Below are 23,283 nucleotides of genomic sequence, written 5' to 3'. Positions count from 1 at the left end.
ATTTAAAGGAAATTTGTTTAAAAATGCACTGTGAATTGCCTTCCAATTCAGATAGCGAGAGTAATTACACAAAGAATGTCAAGACATGTTCACAACGCATACCTACTCAGGCTGCATGATATATTGTTTTAGTATTAACATTGCGATATACATATTTGCAGAAAGTACCATGTGAATGGGGAAAATTAGGTCAATCATGCTTTTTCTTACTTAAAAGACAGAGATTGCTGACATGCAGGCTCCACATGGGCACAGCAAAATGCGTGAGGAACAGGAGAGAAACAGTGAAGAGGAAGATTTGGTTGCAAAAAGAAATGCAACACCAGTTGTTTGGAAATATTACAGCTACAGAAAGGTAGATGTTGCCCACAAACACGTAGTCTGTCTGCAGTTGTTGCCCCTACATGAGGCAACACAGCTGATTTATTTGACCACTTAAATCAGCACCACAGATCTCTGTATGATGAGTGCAAAGCCAGATTTGAATATCATCCAAAACAACAACAAAAAAAACCCAACATTTTCGATGATTTGTCCAGTCTTACACCATATGAGAAAGGTTCCAAACAGCAGAGGGAATCACTGATGTGATCAATTTTTATCTCATGAAAAACATTTTACCAATTAACACTGTTGCCAAAGACAGTTTTGAAAACATTCAAGCTCTATGTATTATCAGCACGCACCTATTTTTCTCATGTTTTCATTCCAGAGCTGTATGGAAAATACAATTCACAAGTTGAATCAGAGCTGTCACAGTGGAATACTATGCAAATACGGAGCCCTACATGAGTCTTCATGGCCATTTTATTACTGAGGACTTCCAACTGAAAAGTTGCTGTTTGTAAAGCTTTTCTTTTTTCTAGATGATCATAAAGTCAGAACATGACGGCTTGAATGAGAGCAGCGCTGGCTGCTTGGAGCCTCAATGAGAGATGTCCAGTCTGTATAACAGACAATGTGCTGCTGCCCTGAACATGTGGACCAGACTGCACTCCTTTAGCCACAGACTGCATCTTGCCTGCTATATTTATAAATAAATATTAATACAAAACAAAATATCACAACGTCAGGCAGGTCAAATGCCTACAGTGTTTGTCCTTGTCGTCAATCATTTTCTTGTATACACTGTACACCCTTTTTTAAATCAACATCTGAATTTTTTCTTGGATGCTTCCGAAAGTTTTTTTTGCTGTACTCCCAGTTCTGTAGCCTATTCTGTCTCTGGGCTATTCTGTCCCCCCCACCTCCCCTGAGGTCTGGCAAACCAGTCTTTTCCCAGCCGCATTTCTGGTACACCAGCAATGGGAATATTGCCAGTGACATTACATTTAAGTCCAGTATACTGTGAAATACAGAGAATAACCTGGTGCTCATAGGCTTGAACATGATGGATCTTCATTTATATGTACAAGTTCTGCAGTTCAACTTTGAAGAAGTTGTTCCACATTATTAAGGAGGTCTCTGTTCAAAGATTTTTCTGAAGATGAAAAACATGAAATAGCGCAATGTCTTGCAAGAGGCATGAAAACTGTCGATATTTTGAAAAAAACCTGAACCTTATTAAAACATGAAAGGTTTGTGTGTGAGTCAGAGAACAGATGGATTTGGTGAAATAAAGGCTTATTGAGGTTTAAATCAGACTGATTAACAGTATTAATAGGGCAGGTACAATATGAAAAAGCCATTACTCAGCAGCAAAACAGATATAAAATTGACTGTGTCTCTGGACCCTTCTGGGTCAGACAGCTGCATATAAAGCTGCATTTAGGCCTTCCCTAATCAAGACTCATGAAAAGAAATGTTTGCAGTGGTTTCACAAATACATGAAGACCATTTACTAGTGAAGGCTGGGCTATACTGGATGGTACAGATGGATGAAATTTTGGATGGTTGCTAAAACACCACCCTGTTCCACCCCTGTTTCATCAGTAAGGAGGTGGTGGAGAAATGGTCTGGGCTGAAATATTGGGTGGATGGTAGGCAGCTTCAGGATCCCAGCAGGTGTGAAAAAGACCTGCACAACATATATAGAGTTTCTGCCACAGTATAAAAGGAAGAATTGGGCTACAGTAAAAAATAAAAATAAAAAAAAAAATCACACGGGACAATGCACATCTCATGCTGCATAAAACAGCACTGACAACTTGTAATGGAGATTCAAAGGAGAATAAAATCATGATGTGGTCGCCACCGTTCCCTGATTTCAGCCCCCATTGAGAACCTGTGGAGCATCCTTGAAAGGAAAATTCGAGAGAGTGGGCAGCAAAGTGCAGTTCCAGGTGACAATATTTATAAACTCAAATGAAATACATTGAGAAACTAAAAGTTCGATGGATGCGTGAGCTGGTAAAATTCTATCAAAGAAAGGTCCAATTTGTAGATTGATGCAACAAGCAACAAAAAAACAGTTTTAAGTTAATAATGGATGAATGCTGGTTGATTTCATAGTTCATAACAATTTGGAACAATTATTTTTGGGAGGTTCTTCAAATATTAAGAAAGCTGTTTTAATATATATATTTTTTGTTCAAGGTCAGAGGTCCAGAAAGATTGGTGATTTTAAAATAATACACCATTAACTCATTTTGCACCAGCAATCAGCTGCATCAGTGTGACTCCTGAACTCACGATTACACCATAAACATCACGCCTCTTGTAACTGGACCAACATGAAACCAAAGCAGATAGAGTTCAAACAGCTGACTTATATTTATTTTAGATAGATAGATAGATAGATAGATAGATAGATAGATAGACAGACAGACAGACAGACAGACAGACAGACAGACAGACAGACAGACAGACAGACAGACAGACAGACAGACAGACAGACAGACAGACAGACAGATAGATAGATAACACAACGTATGGGTTAGCTCATTCTGAAGGCAGACAAAATTCCAGACTTCGAGATGCATTGGTCCATCAGCAAGTGGAGATCCTGAGGTTACACAACAGGATCTTACTTTAACGTAGCTGTTTTGGTTTGTTGATAATGCATGTCCCTGTTTATCAGATAAATAACATCTTAAAATTTTAAAATGCTCCTGACTGCAAGCACACAAGCTAAGCCAGAGAGCAGGCTTTCCAACAGCAGCCTCAAAATGAGGAATATCTGTGTTTCTTGTTGTTTGATCACACATGTGTTTACCTTTGTATCAGGATCATATCACAGGTGTAGAAACACAATTATCTCTGTAACTAACCAAATCTGTGGAACTCTAGCAGTGACTTGAGAATAGGGTGTTTGCCACGTCTTGAAGTAAGATGCCAGAACACGATCTGAAGCCAGATTTGGCTAAGAGAGAGAGTATAGGACAGATTTTGGCCAAAGCTCTCTTTGAAGTCACATGTAAATCAGTATATTTTCACTGTAGACAGCGCCAAAGTGAACACATTCCAAGTTAAACCCTGGCTAAAAACAGCTGAAGCAGGATCAATACATGGACACAAGCCTACAGCGGTTAATTAGTGGTCTGAAATTGCCAGAGAGGTCTGGACACAAAAAGCTGGCTGCATAATGAGTCAGGCTGATTGATGGGTAGTGTTGGCCTCTGTCTGGTTTGGCTGAATGCTGGGTGTCAGAGATGCAGTGACACATTTTGAACTTAAAGCTGTTAAATATCATCTGCAATCCGTATTACCGGGTGTGGGGTCATATTTACATTCTAAATAATAATTACATTTTCTTTAATTACCTTTGACACTATTTGTCCTGTCATTATGTAAGTTGTAGTTTGAATGGCCAAGACACTATGCTTCAAAACCTGCCTCTTGACAACAAAACTCTTTTCAGCATTCAACCTAACTCATCTCCCCTTTCTATTCCTATTTGGCAAATCATAATATACCCCCCTTTTTAAAGGCAAGTGGATAAGTAGGCACTTCAGGGTGTACTTGAACTAAGGCAGTGAATGATAGTCGATATTAGGGTTTCCTCGAACATTAATTCATCCTGCACAGAGCCCCAACAGTACAGTAGCTGTGGGAAAGGCTTGTTTACACTTCTGAGCAGTGCGTTCCACACAAAACACTTGGTAACGGAAGTGTAACACATAATTGCTCAGAGCCACAATTACAACACCAGCTTGTGACCATGTGCCATTTTAATAAGAGCATTTTTAAATACCACAGGTCAAAAGATTGCTCTGAGTAAATTACAGGTAAGGCCACAACTTGGAATCAGTTAGATGCAATTTACAACAGCTGACTGAAGAAGTACGGAAAAGTAAAAGTTAACAGCTGTTTAAATTGTTGTGCACTTTGACACAATGCTCCCATTAATCCCACCAGCTTCCAGGGTTTGGATCACAACATACCCAAATGAGGTGCTTAATTGTAACATAAGAAGTTTTAGCATTTCTGAGATGCTTTCATATGAAATATGGTGAGTGCAGCAATTAAATGGCTTTACTGCCCAGAAATGACACCTCAGTTAGCTTGTAGGAGTTTTAGAGCCGAAGTCAAAAGTACCCTCCAAATCTTTTAGAGGCACACTCCTTCATCAACAAACTGATAATGGGCAGCAGCTAAATGAGTAATGGGGAGCTGGTGTTGCCATGCAAACAGACACAGACAGCACAGCTCTGCAGATTAATGAGTAAGGTGTCTGCCGTCCCGAAGCATTCCACTCATCATCCATCTCTCTTCCCAGGCCACACAATTCAGCTGAATGTATTTCTTTCAGTTATATTTCCCACATATTATTGTGAAGACGTTACTTCTGCCACTGTATAAACATCCCCAATCAATAACAAAGCTATAGAGATCTCATTTCCAACACCTCATTATGGGCCTTTCAGCCTCCTATCTTTTGTGTCGAGAAATGCTTTGATGATGGATAGAATTATACAAAAAGCCTACAATGATGTGAGAAAATTAACACCCAGTGCTACATGCCTATAATGTAACAAATGGACTGATGATGAACCCAGTTATGATCCTCTGATTTAATCAGTTAGTCATTTTAATTAATCAGCTATCGCTGGAATCATCATTAGCCTCATCACACAATACCTACTTTAGTGCTTATGCAGGTTGATGTGGAAGTCTTGCTCTCAGTCATTTTATCCGTCCTTAACTGCTGAATCACTCCTGCGACAGTTTAGACAGAATGATCGTCACCACGGAAATATAAGCTACAAAAACAGGTTTGCGTTGCACACAGAAAGTCTAGCACAGCATTTGCTGCTCTGCGTTGTCTATGTGAAGCGGAGTAATTGTGAACAAAGTGCCACTGGGCTGAACTCTATCAAATTTATTGACTACCTCTCGCTGGTGCATGACAATAACCTTACTCTGCACTACCCCACCTGCCCGCCCTCTCTGCTCTGCTGGCAGTTCTTGAGGTTAAGGCCACAACAAACCACTGATTTACTGGGCCCCAGAACAAATGGGAGCAAGCACCAAGGGGGTTTCAAAGTAGTCTGCAATATTCGATTTCTTCTGCCTCCCCTTTCCAGGCCACTGACCTTTCAAAATAAGCAGATTCTCTCTCACCTCAAGGCTAAAAGCAAGGCTGATAAAGTCAGGCTTTAATATGCCAACAGCAAGAGCTTTTAATGAGTGAGACATGCTATATGTTCACCCCTAGGGAAGTCATCTATAGCTAAACTAATTGTTAGGTAAATTTCACTGATTTTTGTTCCACTTGTGACAGCTTTAGGCAGAATTCTCTCTACTCTTTCCTGCTGGAACAGTCACTCTCTCCAGGGCTTATCAGGCTGCAGCAGATGAGGAGCACTGTGAGGTCTGGAGAAGGTTCTAATCTGTCTTCTCTACTGTGTTGAAGCAGATACATGCTTTCTGTTTGTGTGTGCGTGTGTGTTGGTGTGTTTGTGTATGGTGTGTGTTTGAGAGAGAGAGTGAGTGCGTGGACAGTGTAAAAGGGACAGCAAGAGAAAGTGAGAGTTAGAGAGAATGGATATAGCCACAACTCAGTCAGCAAAAGATTTTATATCAATATACCTTCCCTGCTGTCACATATGAGCCTATTTACTGTTGGCAAATATGATCATGTTTCCAAATGTAGCAGTGTAGCCAATATTACCTTTTAACGAGTTAAATTCAAACAATATGAGTTGGACCATCAATTGCTATTATATAAACTACTGCATGATTGGTTTTCACACATAATTTTGGGACTAGTCATGGAAATATATGCTATTTAAAGTTATTTTCAGCCAAAATAAGGACCAATTAGATGCATTAAAGTGGTCCTAGTCATTTTTTAGAACACTTTTTAAAAAAAAAACTACAGAAAGATCCATCATCTGTCACTGCAATTTCATTCAACTGTAGGCGCTTCATAGGACTTTCAGTAGAAACAAACTGGACTTCTATTGTAGGTTCCTAAAGTCATAGGAATTTGTATTTGACTGTATAGTGCAGTACAATACAACATGTAAACAAGGTTTACATATTAAGATGCAAAATTGTGCAGTTAAATTCGAAACTTTAGCACAATACGAATAAATAAAAAGAAGGACTATTATAGGAGTCATTAGTGCAATTCCAAAAGAATTACAAGTTTCTATTAAACCCCTCAACAAAGTGAAAAAGTTCAGTCTGCATATTACATTACAGAAGCAGAACAATGGAGGTTTGTTATCATAGATTGTTCAAAGAATGTTTGATTGCATGGTAGTTTGCTTTCATATCAACCCCCACCACACCCACTACCACCTACTGAATTCAGACACATGCAGTAATGTTGAAACAATAGAAATAATTATTTTCAATATGCAATTACATAATTCTTTTGAGTTGGATTTAAGTTATGCTTTTAAGTTTTACTTAATGCACAAATAGTTCAAGTCAATAGATTTTTTTGAGTTAAATATACTCAAAAAGCAAGATCAAGTTAATTCAATTAAATTTTATTTATATAGCACCAATTATAATTCAGATTGTCTCAAGACACTTTAGAGAATCCGTATGCCTGAACCTTCAGAGCAAGCCCTAAGGCGACAGTGGCAAGAAAAAATTTCCTTTTAACAGGAAGAAACCTTGAGCAGAACCCGGCTCATATGGAGGGAACCATCTGTTGCTGGCCGGCAGTTACACAAATTCGATATATTTAAGTAAGTAGAACTTTTTTTAAAAAATCATTTTACAGTACTTAATCTATTTGATTATTTTGAACATGTGGGTTTACAGTGTGAAGATGAAAGCTGGTAAAGTAAATACTACCAAGTGGTCAGAAACAGTCACTTAAAAGTATAAAAGTGCTCATTTCATTTTACAGTCATCTTTTTAATGTCAGCAAGTATGAACATTTAGAATCCCACACCAAAAACTATTGTTTTTGAGTTTAGTATATACACCTGTGGTAGCTTTCTTGGGTGTTCTACAATTTCACAGTCTCACATTTATGAAAATGCCTTGCTGTCCTTGCTTCTCATATTCTTTCTGTTTCATCCATTCTTTCTATATATCCATCATCCATCTATTGTATTTGCTTTTTCGCTGTTTGCTTTAGAGAGAAAACATACATTAACCACTATTAAGCCATCACTCAGTTCACATTATCAGTCCTGGGAAAAGCTCTGGGCTTTATATCATAATGACATCATGGAGTACAAAGATTATTCAGTGCTGTCTATTCTCTATCTTTGGGACCAAGTTTCTCACACACAGTAATGGCTCTGCTTTGACTCAGCACATTAGTAACAACTTCAAAATATTGAGCTCTTTCACAGTTGTGTTAAGGTTAAAAATCTCTATTTAATGTGTCTTTTCCCTTGCCTGCATCTTCAATTTACCCTTCCAATGTATTGTGGGTTTAGCAAATGAAATCAATAAAGCACAGTTTGGATTCAGGAGTCAATTGGTTCCAAGGGACGAGCAGGCAGCCGTCATGGTTTAAACACTTCTCTGCTCCTGTAGTGTTCTGTGTGGGAGCACCGTCTTTCCTACTCAAGACCTCACATGCTGCAGCAAATCAAAACCCTCAACGCTCCAGCCGTGATTTCACAATTCTTCGACTAAGCCACTTCCTTTTGTCCTTTACGATGCTATTAATAAAAGCTGCTTTACAGAATGATTGAATAGACCTGACAACGTGTATCATTACCATTTAATTAATTACTTGTCAATCCCACCTTGTGATAATTAAAAAGGATATCATTGGGTGTTTCGTGCTTTTTCTTTTCGAAATGACAGTCTGCCAGTCATTTTCTTCAATAAAGACTAATTCTGTTAAATTCCCAAAGAGGTGAAGTAAAGACATGATTAATAGCATGCATGACTAAAACACATAAAATTAGAAAAGGGGGAGAGCAGTATGTAGTCAGGACCACATTGCATGTGAATTAAAATGGCACAGAAGGAGAGCAGAGATCAACCTGATTATGTAATTTAATATGTATGATTACACATCTAATAATGTTGTTAATCATAATTCGTTTTAGGGTAACTTCATAACAGAATGGCTCACATGGCAACAGCAGCTATGTTTCCACTGCATTGATTTCATCAATATAACCTAAAATAATCCTAAAAATCCTAAATATAATCCTCACCACTGCTCTTAGTATCTATTTTCACAGAAATTCTCTTTTCATGTCCTTATTAAGTGCAATCATTAATATTCAATTAGTTTTTTTAATTTTTATTTTTAAGGTCTTGTCAACACTCAACTCACCACCTTTTGTAGATGTATCAAAATAAAAGCCTAAGTGCATTACAGGGCAGCACTACAATTCACTGGACTATGTAATGTCAGACATTTGTGCATGAAGTTAAGAGCAATGAAAACAAAACCAAACAAAAAAAAACCAAAAAAACAAAAAAACACAAACATTCTAGACACTCATAAAAATTTTAACTTTTTGATTTCGATTTGTTGACATATTACTGTTGGGAACTGTATTAGCATAATATTGTGTGTCACTTAAATTTAAAGTTCTGCGTTAGTTGGTGTAAAACTAAATTTAAGTAGTAAAACTGGCTAGATAACTTCATCTTTCCTAACTTTGAGATCAGGATTTTGAGGCCCCTTTCCTTTCTGCTAAACATGCCTGGACAATTTCAGACAGCTAAGATTGTGAATTAGCTGGCCTGTAGGCAGAATATGATGAATGGACATTTCAAACAATTAACAAAAATACATTCCACAAGATTAATACATCTGGGAATATTTTCAGTTGTTAAACTCAGAAAATTTGTCAATTCTATTTTACAATTTAAGTTTCATTCGACAAATCTGTTCAGCTAGAGAGGCCAGTTAACATTGATTTATGATTCGTTGAGCTATTTAAGTTGGTTTTGTCTGTGCTTTCAAGATATATTGCGTGTTGAAATTCACAGTTGCAGTTCAATTGCAGTTGTTTATGAACTGTTTAATTTCTTGAAAGCTACTACATAAACAAATAATAAAAAGTGTCTGTCAACTAAAAAAATTGAGTTTGTTGTGGTGTGGTAATCATGTGCATAGCATACAAAAATGTCTGTTTAATGATATAGAAAAAGCTATTATTAAGAGTAGTCATCATAAAGACTTGTGTGTGTGCTACCAATCACTAAGTAATAATTAAGAACACCTTTCATTGAAGATAATCTAATATCCTTTAATCCTTGTGATTTGTTAGCTAAACATAATGTTATTAGAAGTTGTCTTTTACCCAAAAAAACTGATGCAAACTGTTCCCGAACATTATATAGATTATATAACATTAGAGCAAGAGAGCAATTCAACTGAAATTATGGATGAAAACAGCATTTCTGTGAGAGAGGACAAACACAGAGCAGTAGATTAATGCTGCAGAAATGTAGCATTTATGGAATTTTGCAAACCAGCAGGTAAATGTAAAAGTAGGTTTAAATTCACAGTAAAACCAAGCTGCATCAAGATGCAATTAAAAGATCAGAAAACAGTGAATGTGCAATAGAAGCGTGGAAAATGATCAATTATAAGAAAAGAAGGCCTCTATCTTTTATGAGACTGTTGAACAAATGAAAGGCCAATATTTAAGAATTTACAGCACCCATTAGACTATTTAACACTGTCATATAATAATGCTGCATTGCTCAAGTGTGTCTTCCTGGCATACTGCCACAAGCGTTCTACTTTCTTTTGTACTCTGCATCATCTGTCATTTTCAGTCAACCTTCCTTCACCTCCTGAGCTGAAATCCAGCACCTGTATCTTCTCAGCTTCAACACAGAAATGCTGCCTGTCCCCGAGTCAGTGTCACTTTTTGAATCTATCCAGCGGGGACTTAAAGGTAGAAGAATTTTCCAATCCACAGAGAAGCCATGTAATCCTTCTAGTGAACTTGAAAATCACAAAAATTTGAGTTACAGGGCTCTCACATGATATCAGTGATAGACTCTACCTGTCCGCCTCTCATTGCTGCCATCCTGCCTCATCACACAGCCTGTCCACGCTCTGTTACACCTGCCTGTCTATATGTCTGTGGGCACGCATGAGCGCATGTCTTCTTGACATATGTGAATGATTTGTTATGCACGCATGCTTGTGTGTGTGTGTGTGTCTGAGTGTCTTTCCCATTCAATCTCAGCTGCACATCCTTCACCACCCACCAAAAAAGAGCACTGATTCATTATGACTTGATGACAGACACCAAGAAACAATGAGAAACACAGTGGAAATAGGAGAGGTGAGAGAAGAAAACAAACAGCCAGATAGAGGGTGGAGGAGAGAGTGTGATAGAAGGGTAAGAGGTAAATGGATGAATAGGGGAAAACAGGAAGACTGTGATAAAGAGTGACGAGAGAAGTGAGAATGTGAGAAAGACAGCGACAGATGGAAGCAGAAACAAAGAAAAGTGCTTGCGAGTACTCCCTCCCCAAATTGATTCTGACTGTCGGCCAGGGCGCCTGATGGATATCTGAGCCTTGATTGGAATTTACATGCCAGACACAACCCTCCTCTTTCCATCCCCAGCACACCCAATAACCCACTGCGCTCTCATACCGCTTTGAGTGATAAGCGCAATGAGAAAGTGCTGGCATATTTAGCCTCAACAATAGCACTCCGAAGAGTTTCTGAGGCCTGGAGAAGGATGCATTGTTTATAAGAGGGAGTATCGTTTCAACAGTTGATTAATGGCAAGGAAGCTATCGTCAGCTGCCGTCACGCCGCGGGGGCACGCCAGGCCCAAATTGGATGAGTGCAAGGGAAGAGGAAAGGTGCTCTGTTGCTAGACGGAGTGGAACTATCACATCAAGATATTCCTGCTGTGGCACAGTGTTTGCTTTGCAGGGCTGCACACCTTTGTCTGCTGCTGTTGAAAATGGGAAGTTAGCAGCAGTGAAAAGGGAGAGAGACTGTCATTTCCCAACTCTACACATCAGTGAAAGTAAACAGACAATGTTACTTCATAATCTAAGGCTTCAAATGGAATATGACCTGAATATAAAACACTCATAAATATTTCAGGTGTAGAAGGAGATTTGGGTGATATAGAAAGACGAGTTTTTTTTGAAAGTTCTAAGTAAACATAACTTTTTGTTTTCTGAGCTCTGCTCATATTTCCCTTCATGTTTTTAGAATGTAACTGCCAAGCTATTCACACTTGATTCCTTGCATTCACTCTCAACTCCTCTCATTGTCCCGGTGGAGGCAGTAATCATTCCAGTACATTAACTGTACAGCAGCTAATGCTCAGTCCATGTGTCCCCAGCACTGCATGATCACTCTCACATCTTCTCTATCCATAAACGGCCATAACTTGTATAGTCAGCACAATACATATCAGTGATAGAGGATGTTGACGAAGGATAAGATGCATTTGAAGGCACTGAAATAAAACTGAGTCGTGATCATGTTACCACTTGTTTGCTGTTTGTCTGTCTGTTTAGTGAGATATCCAGGAAAACTAATATGGAAATTTCCTGTCAGTGTTTACAAAGTGCCCAAAGGACGATTCCAGATCATTTCTGGCCTTTTTGTACAGCAGTTAAAAATATCCCCATGTCAAAAATGTTGGTCCATGACAAGTTGTCTAGGGAAACCAAGACTTTATTAGTAATAGTAAAATCATCTCTCAATACTTATGATCCCAGAAAATCAATCTTGGCACGTTCATTTCATTCCATTCATTTCAATATTCAGAAGATTTGATATTTTATGGAGATGTTGGCCATGCATGTGTCAAAACTTGGCACACAAAGTAAGAGTGTTTAGCAATTCAGTATGTAAAAAGAAGTCTTTCAGTACTTGCCTATGTTGCCTGTTCGTACGTGGAGCCGGCCTCTGATTATGGTGTGAACCGTCATGGGGCTCGACGCTGAGCGTTGAGGCAAATCTGTGCTCGTCAGTAAGGTGTCCTCTCCCACGTAATCAGTGGTCAGCACCTCCACCTCATGAAGGGCCTGTACTGCTGATTTTCCCTGACGCAACATGTACTAGGGATGCAAAATGGTTGAGTATGAGAAACCGACAAGACGCACATTTACTAGCAAAGTATGCATGTAAACACAAACGTACTTGACATCAAAGGGAATAAACAAAACAAGGACAGATTAGCAAAAATTAATGCACGTGTCAATGGCTTACAAACTGCAGTGGGCTTGTTCAATGGATGAGGTTAAGTTCAGTTTTTACCCTTTTCACAAATTCCCAACAGATCAATTACACATCGAGTTTTGCAAGAGAGTTTCTGTCCAATCAATAAAAGCCGAAGTTAAACTGAAACTATCCACCCATCCCATTTTTATTCGCCTATCTGTGGTGACATCTCAGTGCCAGCAGGCTAAGCAGGGCATTCTAGAAGTCCCTCTCTCCAGCAATGTTTTCATGCTGCTTCTGGGGGATCCCAAGGCAATCCCAGGCCTATTGAATTGAGACTTCTGGATCTACCCTGGGGTTTCCTCCTAGTTGGGCATGCCAAGAAACCTCCACAGGAAGGAGCTCATCCTATTCAGATGCCTGAACAACCCCAACCTCTTCTTTTTGACGTGACTCTGGTCCCTCTTCACCACGACAGTCCAGTCCAGCGCCTGTATTGCTGTTAATGCTTCACCAATCTGTCTGTCCACTTTGTGTTCCATTTTACCATCACTCATGAACAAGATCCCAAAATACTTAAACTACTTCACTTTGGGCAGCAACTCACCCCTAACCCAGAGGGAGCAATCACTTGGCTGCAAACCACTGACCAAAGTGAAAAAGCCTCTAGAATCTGTATTTTCTTTTTCTTTTGCAGCTAGAAATGGAGGACGTTTTGGGTTTGTTAAATCCTTGAACATAAAGAACAGTAGAAACACTAAACAATACAGTTAAAAAAAAACAGACTGTTCCACACTGCGACCTGTCAAGGATGTCCCCTGCCTTCACCCTAAGTCAGCTGGGACAGACTCCAGCCCTCCCACGACCCTAATGGGGATTAAGTGGTGTATAGAAAATGGATGGATGGATGGATGGATGTTCCACACTGTATTTTTCTTGGTAAGAAATCACATAATTTTTTTAAAACAGCCACAGTGTTTGTATATTTCAAGAAATAAACATCATTGGTACTTGTTCTCGCCCCATTACATTCAATAGCGGTCAATTTATCACAACTGTCACAAAATGTCTGCTTCGTGTGTTTGAGGAAACCTGGCTAATATACCTTGAGTTGTGTTGGAACTTGACATTATATTATCATTATCAGTTTTCTCTGCAACAACGGGTTCTCTCTATTAAACGTGTTAAAGCAAACTTCAAACACTCCATGAATACATGACAAATGCACTACAGTGGGACTCAAAAGTGTGTCAAAACTCAACAATGCATGTGTAAACAGAGTTTTTCTTTTCTTTTATAGATGATTTGCTTTTCAAAAATCATGAAAATGTCAGGTGAGTTGGAGTCAGAATTTGTGTTGTGATACTACAATGATGTTTTATAATTTTAATAAGCGAGTTGGTCGACTGCATTGACCTCACTGTCTTTTACCTTGAGCTCGATGGCAGTAGAACCGATGAGGAGCAACGAGTTACTGTCCCAGATGTCGATGTGCATGGTGTGAAGGGCCAGGTAGCGAAGGAACCAGCGCTTCTCTCCTGGCCTCAGGAAACTGTCATCTACTCTGAACTGCACCTGCAGACCTGGAGAGCCTAGACAAGAAGAAAGGAAACGTCAGATATAAATTTAATAATTTAATATCAGTTTTACAGTATACAACAGGAGAGTATATTCTTTAAAAAGACTACATTGAAAATGCAGGGTCTGACATAGAAACTCAATGCAACAAAAATGAATACACCTGTGATCACTGACACACAAGTTAGAAATTTAGGGTCAATGAAACTAAAAGATTACATCTATGATTTCCACTTAGTCTACTTGAATGAACATGGATAAAAAAGGGCTTTGAACTTCCTCTATTTTGGACCTATGAGTTATATATATCTGCTCATCTGCATCATAGCAAGACATGGGAAAAAAAATCATGGAGGAACTGAAAAATGTGACTGTGAGAATTCAGAAATATGGAAAAAATAGATTGGTGACCAACTAAAAATCAGTTGAAACACATTAGCAGCAGTAATCAGCAGGTATAGGAACCATACAACACCACAAATTAGAGCCAGAACAGCCGTCTTTCAAAAAAAAAGGAAACATAAATAAAAAACAAACAAGACAAGGCCAAGACTTCTACAGTGAATGCATAGTCCCAACAGTAAAGCATGGAAGCGAGAGTAGAATGACATGAGGGTACATGAGAATAAAGGTCCACATGTAATTGGCTGCTGCATCTACTTTTACCAAAACATGTAAAGATACACAAGATGAGGAAAAAGTCACCAATTTGATTATTATGCTTGCCTTTCTTTTTATCGCTATGGGTTTGGAGGAATTTGGAATTTGGAGGAAGACAATTAATATCTGTAATCGGCTGTAAATAGATAATCTGAACGGGTGCAGTAGCCATCTATTGGGAGTCATTAGCTCTGGTGACTGTACAGCAACAGAGTACAATAACAGGGAGAATGAAGCTATTTCACAAAGTCAGAAGAACCAGACAGTTTTTATAATTCAAGATGATAAAGAAGCCGACAAAATTGCCAAAAAAGTTCAAGAGAGAGTTCATGGAGAATACCTATAGATAGTACACTGTATACCCATACAATGAGTTTTCAATGAAAACTCACACTTATTCATGTGCAAACATAATTGCGCAAGGTTTTTCTAATCACCAAATAGCCTTTTAACACCATTAGCTAACACAATGTAGCATTAGAACACAAGAGTGATGGTTGCTGGAAATGTTCCTCTGTACCCCCATGTAGATATTCCATTAAAAATCAGCCGGTTTCAGCTAGAAAAGTCATTTACCACATTAACAATGTCTAGACTGTTCATTGAAAAAATGCTTTTCAAAAATAAAGACATTTCTAAGTCACCCCAAACTTATAAATGGTAGTGTATGTAGCATAGTATATATAGATATAGTCATGGCTCAATCCGTACATCTACAATTGGCACTTTAAACTTTTAAGAAGAGTAGAGTTCCCTTTTAATTACCCACAAAGAGGAAGTAATGAACAAACAGTTTAAGAACTTATATTGGTCTAAATAGTATAAATCTCCAAAATATAATAAAAATATTTAGTATTGCTTGTTGTTTTATCTGCCCATGCAAGGCCATATGCAGAAAAGTGCACACAAGCCATTTCATTTTGATTAAACCAGAAACTGAGAATGTAAAATGAGTATCCTGTGATTCCTTGATGGCAGCTCTGCAATGCACCGACTGGAAATCTGACTCATCCTCTTTGTCCAAGCCATTTAAATGAAACAAGCCCCATCACTGATCTAACACAGCTGGTGAGTAGGTACAGAACACTGTAGTGTGGCCCAATATATATTTTCAGCGTTAACATGCATAATAGTGAAGTGTCACATCACAGTAACTAGGACTAACCATGCTACAACATTTTTTGCTGCTTGATACAAAAAGAAACCTTGCATGGCTCTAATTTTCAGTGACTAATCTATAAGAGAAGTCTCTCTGATAGAACGCCATTTACTGTGATTTAACGGTTCTTGGATACACTGAGTATGTTTTTAACTCTATATAAAACACAGAGTTCATTGACATGCAGGCTCCACATGTACACAGCAAAATGACTGAGGCACAGGAGAGAAACACTCTGAGGTAGATCAAAGAAAGACTTGGTTGCATAAATAAAAGCAATGACAGTTTACAGAAACATTTTGATTACATGGAGACTCATACTGACCATGAACAAGTACTCTGTCTTGCAGTTGTTGTTACCACATGAGGTAACATGACTAATTTGTTGATCAGCACCACAAAGATAGTAATGACGAGTGCAAAGCCAGATTTGAACATCATCCAAAGCAAAAAAGGATTTTTGATGATTTTGCCAACGTTGCACCTCACGAGAAAGATTTGAAACAGCAGAGAGAATCACTGATGTGATAACTTTATATGCCGTGAAAGACATGAGACCAGTAAGCACAGTCACCAAAGACGTTTTTAAATACGTAATCTGGACACTTGACCAGCTGTATGTAATACCCCCACACACACCTATTCTTCTCAAATGTCCATCCCAGTGCAGTATGAAAAATGCAAGACTCAAGTTGAAACAGAGCTCCCACAAGAGAATATTCTGCAGCTATAGTGGATTTTAGCTGGAAAACAGAGCCCTACATGAGTCTTCATGTCCACTTTATTAATGAGGACTTCCAACTGAAAAGTTGCTGTTTGTAAAGAGCATTTTCCAGATGATCACAAAGTAAGAACATGAGAGCAGCACATACCTACTCAGGCTGCATGATATATTGTTTTAGTATTACCATTGCGATATACATATTTGCAGAAAGTACCATGTGAATGGGGAAAATTAGGTCAAATATATCATCCTTTTTCTTACTTAAAAGACAGAGATTGCTGACATGCAGGCTCCACATGGGCACAGCAAAATGCGTGAGGAACAGGAGAGAAACACTGAAAAGGAAGATTTGGTTGCAAAAAGAAATACAACATCAGTTGTTTGGAAATATTACAGCTACAGAAAGGTAGATGTTGCCCACAAACACGTAGTCTGCCTGCAGTTGTTGCCCCTACATGAGGCAACACAGCTGATTTGTTTGACCATTTAAATCAGCACCACAGATCTCTGTATGATGAGTGCAAAGCCAGATTTGAATGTCATCCAAAACAACAACAAAAAAAAGGCAGTTTCGATGATTTGTCCAGTCTTACACCATATGAGAAAGGTTCCAAACAGCGGAGGGAATCACTGATGTGATCAATTTTTATCTCATGAAAAACATTTTACCAATTAACACTGTTGCCAAAGACAGTTTTGAAAACATTCAAGCTCTATGTATTATCAGCACGCACCTATTTTTCTCATGTTTTCATTCCAGAGCTGTATGGAAAATACAATTCACAAGTTGAATCAGAGCTGTCACAGTGGAATACTATGCAAATACGGAGCCCTACATGAGTTTTCATGTCCATTTTATTACTGAGGACTTCCAACTGAAAAGTTGCTGTTTGTAAAGCTTTTCTTTTTTCTAGATGATCATAAAGTAAGAACATGACGGCTTGAATGAGAGCAGTGCTGGCTGCTTGGAGCCTCAATGAGAGATGTCCAGTCTGTATAACAGACAATGTGCTGCTGCCCTGAACATGTGGACCAGACTGCACTGCTTTAGTCACAGACTGCATCTTGCTGTAAGTCATACCTGTGCTATATTTACTAAGCAGTTTTGTTTTGTTGTATCGCAATATACATCGCAGAGAAACAAAATACCACAATGTCATTTTTTTACAATATCGCGCAGCCCTACTGTGCAGTAAGCTGCAGGCCAACCCCAATCACAGTGGCATGTTGTTACCGCCTGTGTGTACTTAAGGTATGAGTGTGTGTCTCTGTGTGCCAGTTTGACTCTCAGAATTCTCCCAGACAGCATCCCTCCAAGTCTGTGTCAAAGCCCACATGCTGTCTTTATTCCCATAAGTTGAACGTACGGAAAATCAGCGAGCTGGATAGAAGTGGTGTAATGAGGACCTTTGGTGACAGTCCTGCTGTGATAAAGACACCAGCAAGCCCCACTGACTCTGTCTGCACATGACATGAAGGAAAACTTTCTTTTTTCAAATACTCACACACATTCATTTAGCGCACATCAGTATTCCCATGATGCACGCAAAAAGACACAGTCTGTTCTGAGGTTGCCAGAGTTGTTGTGAAGGATTCAAAGAGAAAGGTTTGTTGATGACAGATACCTGTGGTTAAGGCTAGGGATGACAGGATTTTACTGAATCTGACCTCAGCATCAAATAGAGCCTTCAATAGATGATTCCTTTTGAATCACTTATTAGATCTGTTAATGTTTTGCTTTTGACAGTCTGAATGATGATCTGAGTCAAACAAACCTTGAGGATCATGATGTCACCCATTAGCTTGTTCTAGTTCTTTTATTGATATCACATAATGTTCATTACAGTATGGTGTGTGGATGTCCATCTCTTGAATTCATCTTAGCTTGTTTCTATGTAAGAAAACAATCTATGCTTTTCAAAGGCCCTGTATATCTTTCTTGAGCATCCCATAGTCATCATCCATGAAAGAAACACAGGTGTTATTGATCTGTCTCCTGCCATCCACTGTCTCCTGGTCAATGACTTTGCTTTCACAACTTATGTCTGCTTCTGTGACGTGTGGCTGAATGTTCTGAATAGCTAATAAGTGGATGTTCAAATCTAGATTTATTTTTTTTGGTGACATATAGAACACTAGCTGAAAAATGAATTGCTATGCTCAGAATTTAATTTTGCTTTTAGGTTGGGCTGGGACTTGAACACGTTCATTTTGATTAATTACAGAAAAAACAACGTGTTAAAAAATAACGCATTTAATTGCACCTTTCTCAGTTCCCTAATTTCTGGCATACTGGTAACATTGATGCACACTCCAGTCCGATAGGTGACGGTAATGAAGCTAAAGTCTGTTTGCCAGCTGTGAAGAAGATGCACAGGATGCACTGAGTGAATCAGCACACAAGAAAGTTTGTTGAATAGTGATGGAAGACGAGACTACATTGCTTGGCTTGTTGGGCAGAAAGTCTTCTTTTAAAAATCTTCCTGATGGCAGCTTGGATAAAAGTGTGGTTGTGTGCAAATTGTGCAACAAAGAGTTTATTGGATATCAGAGCTAAAGCTACATGTCCACAGGGCTATTTTTTCTCGCACAAAAACGTGCTATGAGAAAAAAAAAACCCACAGTGTTTTCTCTTTTATTACGAAAACTGTTCTGCAAAAAGTATTTCTGAAAGCATTTGAGGCGTGAAATAAGCTGCTGAATATGTCCTCATTTTAGTTCAACAAAGCCTAGTTTAGATGTTTAACGAAAATTTCGAATTTGAATGAAGAAGTCAATTCTACTTTATGCAAATGAGCTCCAGGAAGACGCGCCACAATGTAGCTCGAAACGTGCAACCATCATGCAACACGCTGCATTTCACATAGACATTGAATGGGATGCTAGAAACTGAAGGATCCTGTGGACACGTACCTTTAGCTATGACAGTCCTGTTACTGACAAACAGTGTAGCCATCCAACAATAGACCACTTTTCAAGACAGTGAAAGTGCTTGAATTTACAAAAAGTCTTAAAATGTTGAATATGATCACTATAATTGCACTTTGAGTTTGCAGTAATCTGTGAATGTAATAGACAGATGAAAAATGCAGATAAATATAAATGAAACACAAACATTTTTGCTGTTTTAGTTCACGTGTCTATTCACTGATTCAGTTATCAACCAGAATTTATTTGAATTGAAAAACTTTGCTTATTGTGTCAGACATCGCTATTTGACACAAATGCAATTAATCGCGATTAATTAAATACAAAGCCTGGAATTAATTAGATTGATTTTTTTTTTTTTTTATTCATGTCCCACCACTACTTTGACAGTATCATGTAATATCTGTGGTGTTTACTGATGATGATGAAAAAGCCTCTGAAACAGTGTTCAGACCAACAAGAGACAGTAGCAAACTTGTATGAAAGACAAGGTAAAATTCATCTGGATGGGTTGCAGCTATCATAAATGGGTTAAAAAGTTAAAGAAGGTACTGCACAGTGCCTTGTGGTGGTTAGCACTGTCGTCTTGCAGCAAGAAGATATCTGGTTAGCGTCCTTGCCTGGGCCTGGGATCTTTCTGCATGGAGTTTGCATGTGATTCTAAATTGTCCGTATTTGTGAATGCGAGTGTGATTGTTTGTCTCTAAAAGGAGCCCCTCTGGTAGACTTTTGACCTGTCCAGGGTGTCCCCTGCCTTCACCCTAAGTCACCTGGAATAGACTCCAGCCCCCCGCGACTCTAATAAGGATTAAGTGGTGTATAGATGGATGGATGGAGTTAAAGAATACTTCTGCTGAGCAGCTATTATAGACGTGTATAGAAGTTTTCAAGAAAAGAGGGAGAGACACGAAGACCAACACAGCAGTGATATTTCTGTGTATCCTCAGAAATCTTTTGCCTTTACCCTAACCTTCGCAGGCTCCTTCACCGCCTCTCCCCAACCACCTGCCAACTCTCTCCACTTGGACCATTAATTCTCCCAGCATTCTCTGGGCTTGTGTGCTGTGGTCGGGTGGCGATGTGAGCACAGAGGGAGAGCGAGAGAGTGAGACAGAATGTGCTGTGTGTGTTTATGCTCACAAACAGGGAAGAGCTGACAGATCTGGCCCAAGGGTTGTACAGGGTTGCGTGTGTGCAGCTCGGTCTGCAGACGAGGAGCGGCACCCAGCAGACTTCCCCTAACCTGGATGGCCTGCCTGGTGTGTACACAGCAGGCTGGGCAGGCTGAAAATCTGCTGGGGATCAACAACTCTCAACAACACAGCAAAGGCTGCAGGCAAAGAAAACAATAAGGATGCACAGAGTGTGTGATAGATCTGGAGACTGACACAAAGCAGAGCATCAAGGTAGACAAAGGCTACATTTACCAATATATCTCTGGGAAAGTGTCTTTTTGTTAAGAAAAGAAAAAAGAGCCACAAACACACATCTCGGGGCATCTCTGCTATATCAAGAATATGATACTCTTTATTAAATTTGATATTTATCTTGAAATTAGTCACTGCTCTGGTGTTTTTGTTTATTTTCACACGAACACAAGAAAGTAATAATCCACAGTATTTCTCATTATCAACATTTATATTTTGCAATATGTAAAGCAAGCTGCCCACACATCAAACGCTCAAAATGAATTATGTTACTCCTCATATGGCAAAGTGACCATACTCTCTGAAAAATAATGCTTCTTAAATGGTTCTTTAAACAGCTCTCTGGTTCATCAAAGCACCATCACCAATTGAAGAATCTCTTTATTTAAGGGATGGTTCTTGATGTACTACATATGCTTATTTACAGTGCTAAAGATTCTTCATTTTTATTGGTGTGGTAGCAGTAAGCATCAAATTATAGCTGCAGTTAATGACTGTTTTCATTACTGATTGATCATTTGGTCTGTAAAACATTAGAAATAGTGAAAAATGTTCATCACAACATCTCAGGCCCCATTGGTATCTTGTAACATGTTCTTCTGTCTGACCAACTAATTAAAATATTAAATGTGCTCTAACTAAGGGAACCAGAAGTGCTGCAAATTCTTACATTTGACTTTTTTGCTTAAAAATTACTTAAGCGGTTATTAGGTTTTACTATAATATAATACAAGGTGGGTCCTTACAGAACTGTCTTGAAAATTGTTCCTTAAGAAACCTATCTTTGCTGAGGAGTGTCATTTATGGTGCCTATAGAAACCGTGTTTTGATGGTTGTTTAAGGCACTTGTAGGGACCATTTGAAGAAATGGTTCTTTAAAAGAAACTTGTGGAAATAACTATTTGCATTTCTTTTGGAACTGAAGAATGGAACTCCTGTGACATCACTAAGTACCATTTTTGGTGTAGGACTTATGACTCCTACCTGTTGGAAGCAAAAGAAGAAGTAAGGTGATGTTATTTTTGAGTCACAAAGACTGCAGAGGACAGAGTTTGGAATAGTGGGATGGTTCATAATACTGCAAATCATTATAACCTGAAAAATGAAGGTCTTTTCATTAAATCTATATTTTATCACAAACTCTAAATGTCCCCTAACTGCTATTACTTTATTTTTTAACAAAAACTCAACCAAACTGATTTCTGGAATACATTGACCATGTTATCCTACCAATTATGGTGTTTAATCAGAAAATGATTCCGTGTTGTTTTGGGGCAGATAGCAAAAAAACAATTATTTTATGATTTAAGGTGGAAAACTTCTTGTTGTAAGAAAGGCGCACATAGTATGCAAGTGTCACCTGAGTATGCATCTTTTTATTCAGTAAAAACAGTGAGGTAGTATTCAAATAGCCAAACACTGGCTTGTTAGTTCACCACAAAAAATGCAGTGTTTCTCTTCTTCACTCTTCTTCCTAAGCCAACAACATAGAGATCCCGAAATGAATGTGCTTGTAGTGAGACAGTTTTACGTGTTCTTTTTAATGTGAGAAAACAAGTCAGAACTGGCAAAAAATCTGAAGTTTCTACCTGACTGTTTTCTACACACTCTTTGGTAATGATAATTAGGCTTGGCAAGTCCATTTATACACTACCAGTCAAACGTTTGGACACACCTTCTCATTTAATGGTTTTTCTTCATTTTCATGACTATTTACATTGTAGATTCTCACTGAAGGCATCAAAACTATAAATAAACACATATGGAACTATGTAGTGAACAAAAAAAGTGTGAAATAAGTCAAAACCTCCACAGTCACCTGACCTAAACCCAATCCAGATGGTTTGAGATGAGATGGACCACAGAGTGAAGGCAAAAAGGGCCAACAGGTGCTCAGCATCTCTGGAAACTCCTTCAAGACTGTTGGAAAACCATTTCAGGTGACTACCTCATAAAGCTCATGGAGAGAATGCCAAAGGTTTGCAAAGCTGTCATCAAAGCAAAGAGTGGCTACTTTGAGGAATCTAAAATATGAAACATATTTAGAGTTATTTCACAATTGTTTGTTTGCTACATCGTTCCATATATCTTGCTTCATACTTTTGATGCCTTCAGTATGTATCTTCAATGTAGAGATTAGTAAAAAATAAAGAAATCACATTGAATGAGAAGGTGTGTCCAAACTTTTGACTGGTAGTGTATAGCCTTAGATGTCAGAACATAGTTAATGATCAGTGTGACCACATAAGTTTTTCACTTTTACACACTTTATTTTCACATGTGCAGTAGAATGCTGCACTGTAGAATACAACTGCGGTAAAGGAGAATC

At 38.5% G+C, this 23,283-nt stretch overlaps 1 protein-coding gene across 2 annotated transcripts in view; it reads right to left on the bottom strand.

Moving 5' to 3' along the window:
* The window catches only part of nphp4 (nephronophthisis 4), a 202,952-nt gene that overhangs the window by 39,244 nt on the left and 140,425 nt on the right, over positions 1-23,283 (bottom strand). For both annotated transcript variants that reach the window (XM_023264530.3, XM_035945560.2), the window contains 2 exons: positions 13,910-14,070; positions 12,192-12,375 (listed from right to left, as the gene is read on the bottom strand). In XM_023264530.3, coding sequence (XP_023120298.2) covers positions 12,192-12,375; positions 13,910-14,070 — 345 coding nt within the window. The remainder of the gene's footprint in view (positions 1-12,191; positions 12,376-13,909; positions 14,071-23,283) is intronic.

The sequence above is a fragment of the Amphiprion ocellaris genome, chromosome 8 (genome assembly GCF_022539595.1).
Source record: "Amphiprion ocellaris isolate individual 3 ecotype Okinawa chromosome 8, ASM2253959v1, whole genome shotgun sequence".
Lineage (NCBI taxonomy): Eukaryota > Metazoa > Chordata > Actinopteri > Pomacentridae > Amphiprion > Amphiprion ocellaris.
The sequence above is the reverse complement of the archived record's forward strand: the minus strand, read 5'-3'. Positions and strand labels throughout refer to the sequence as shown.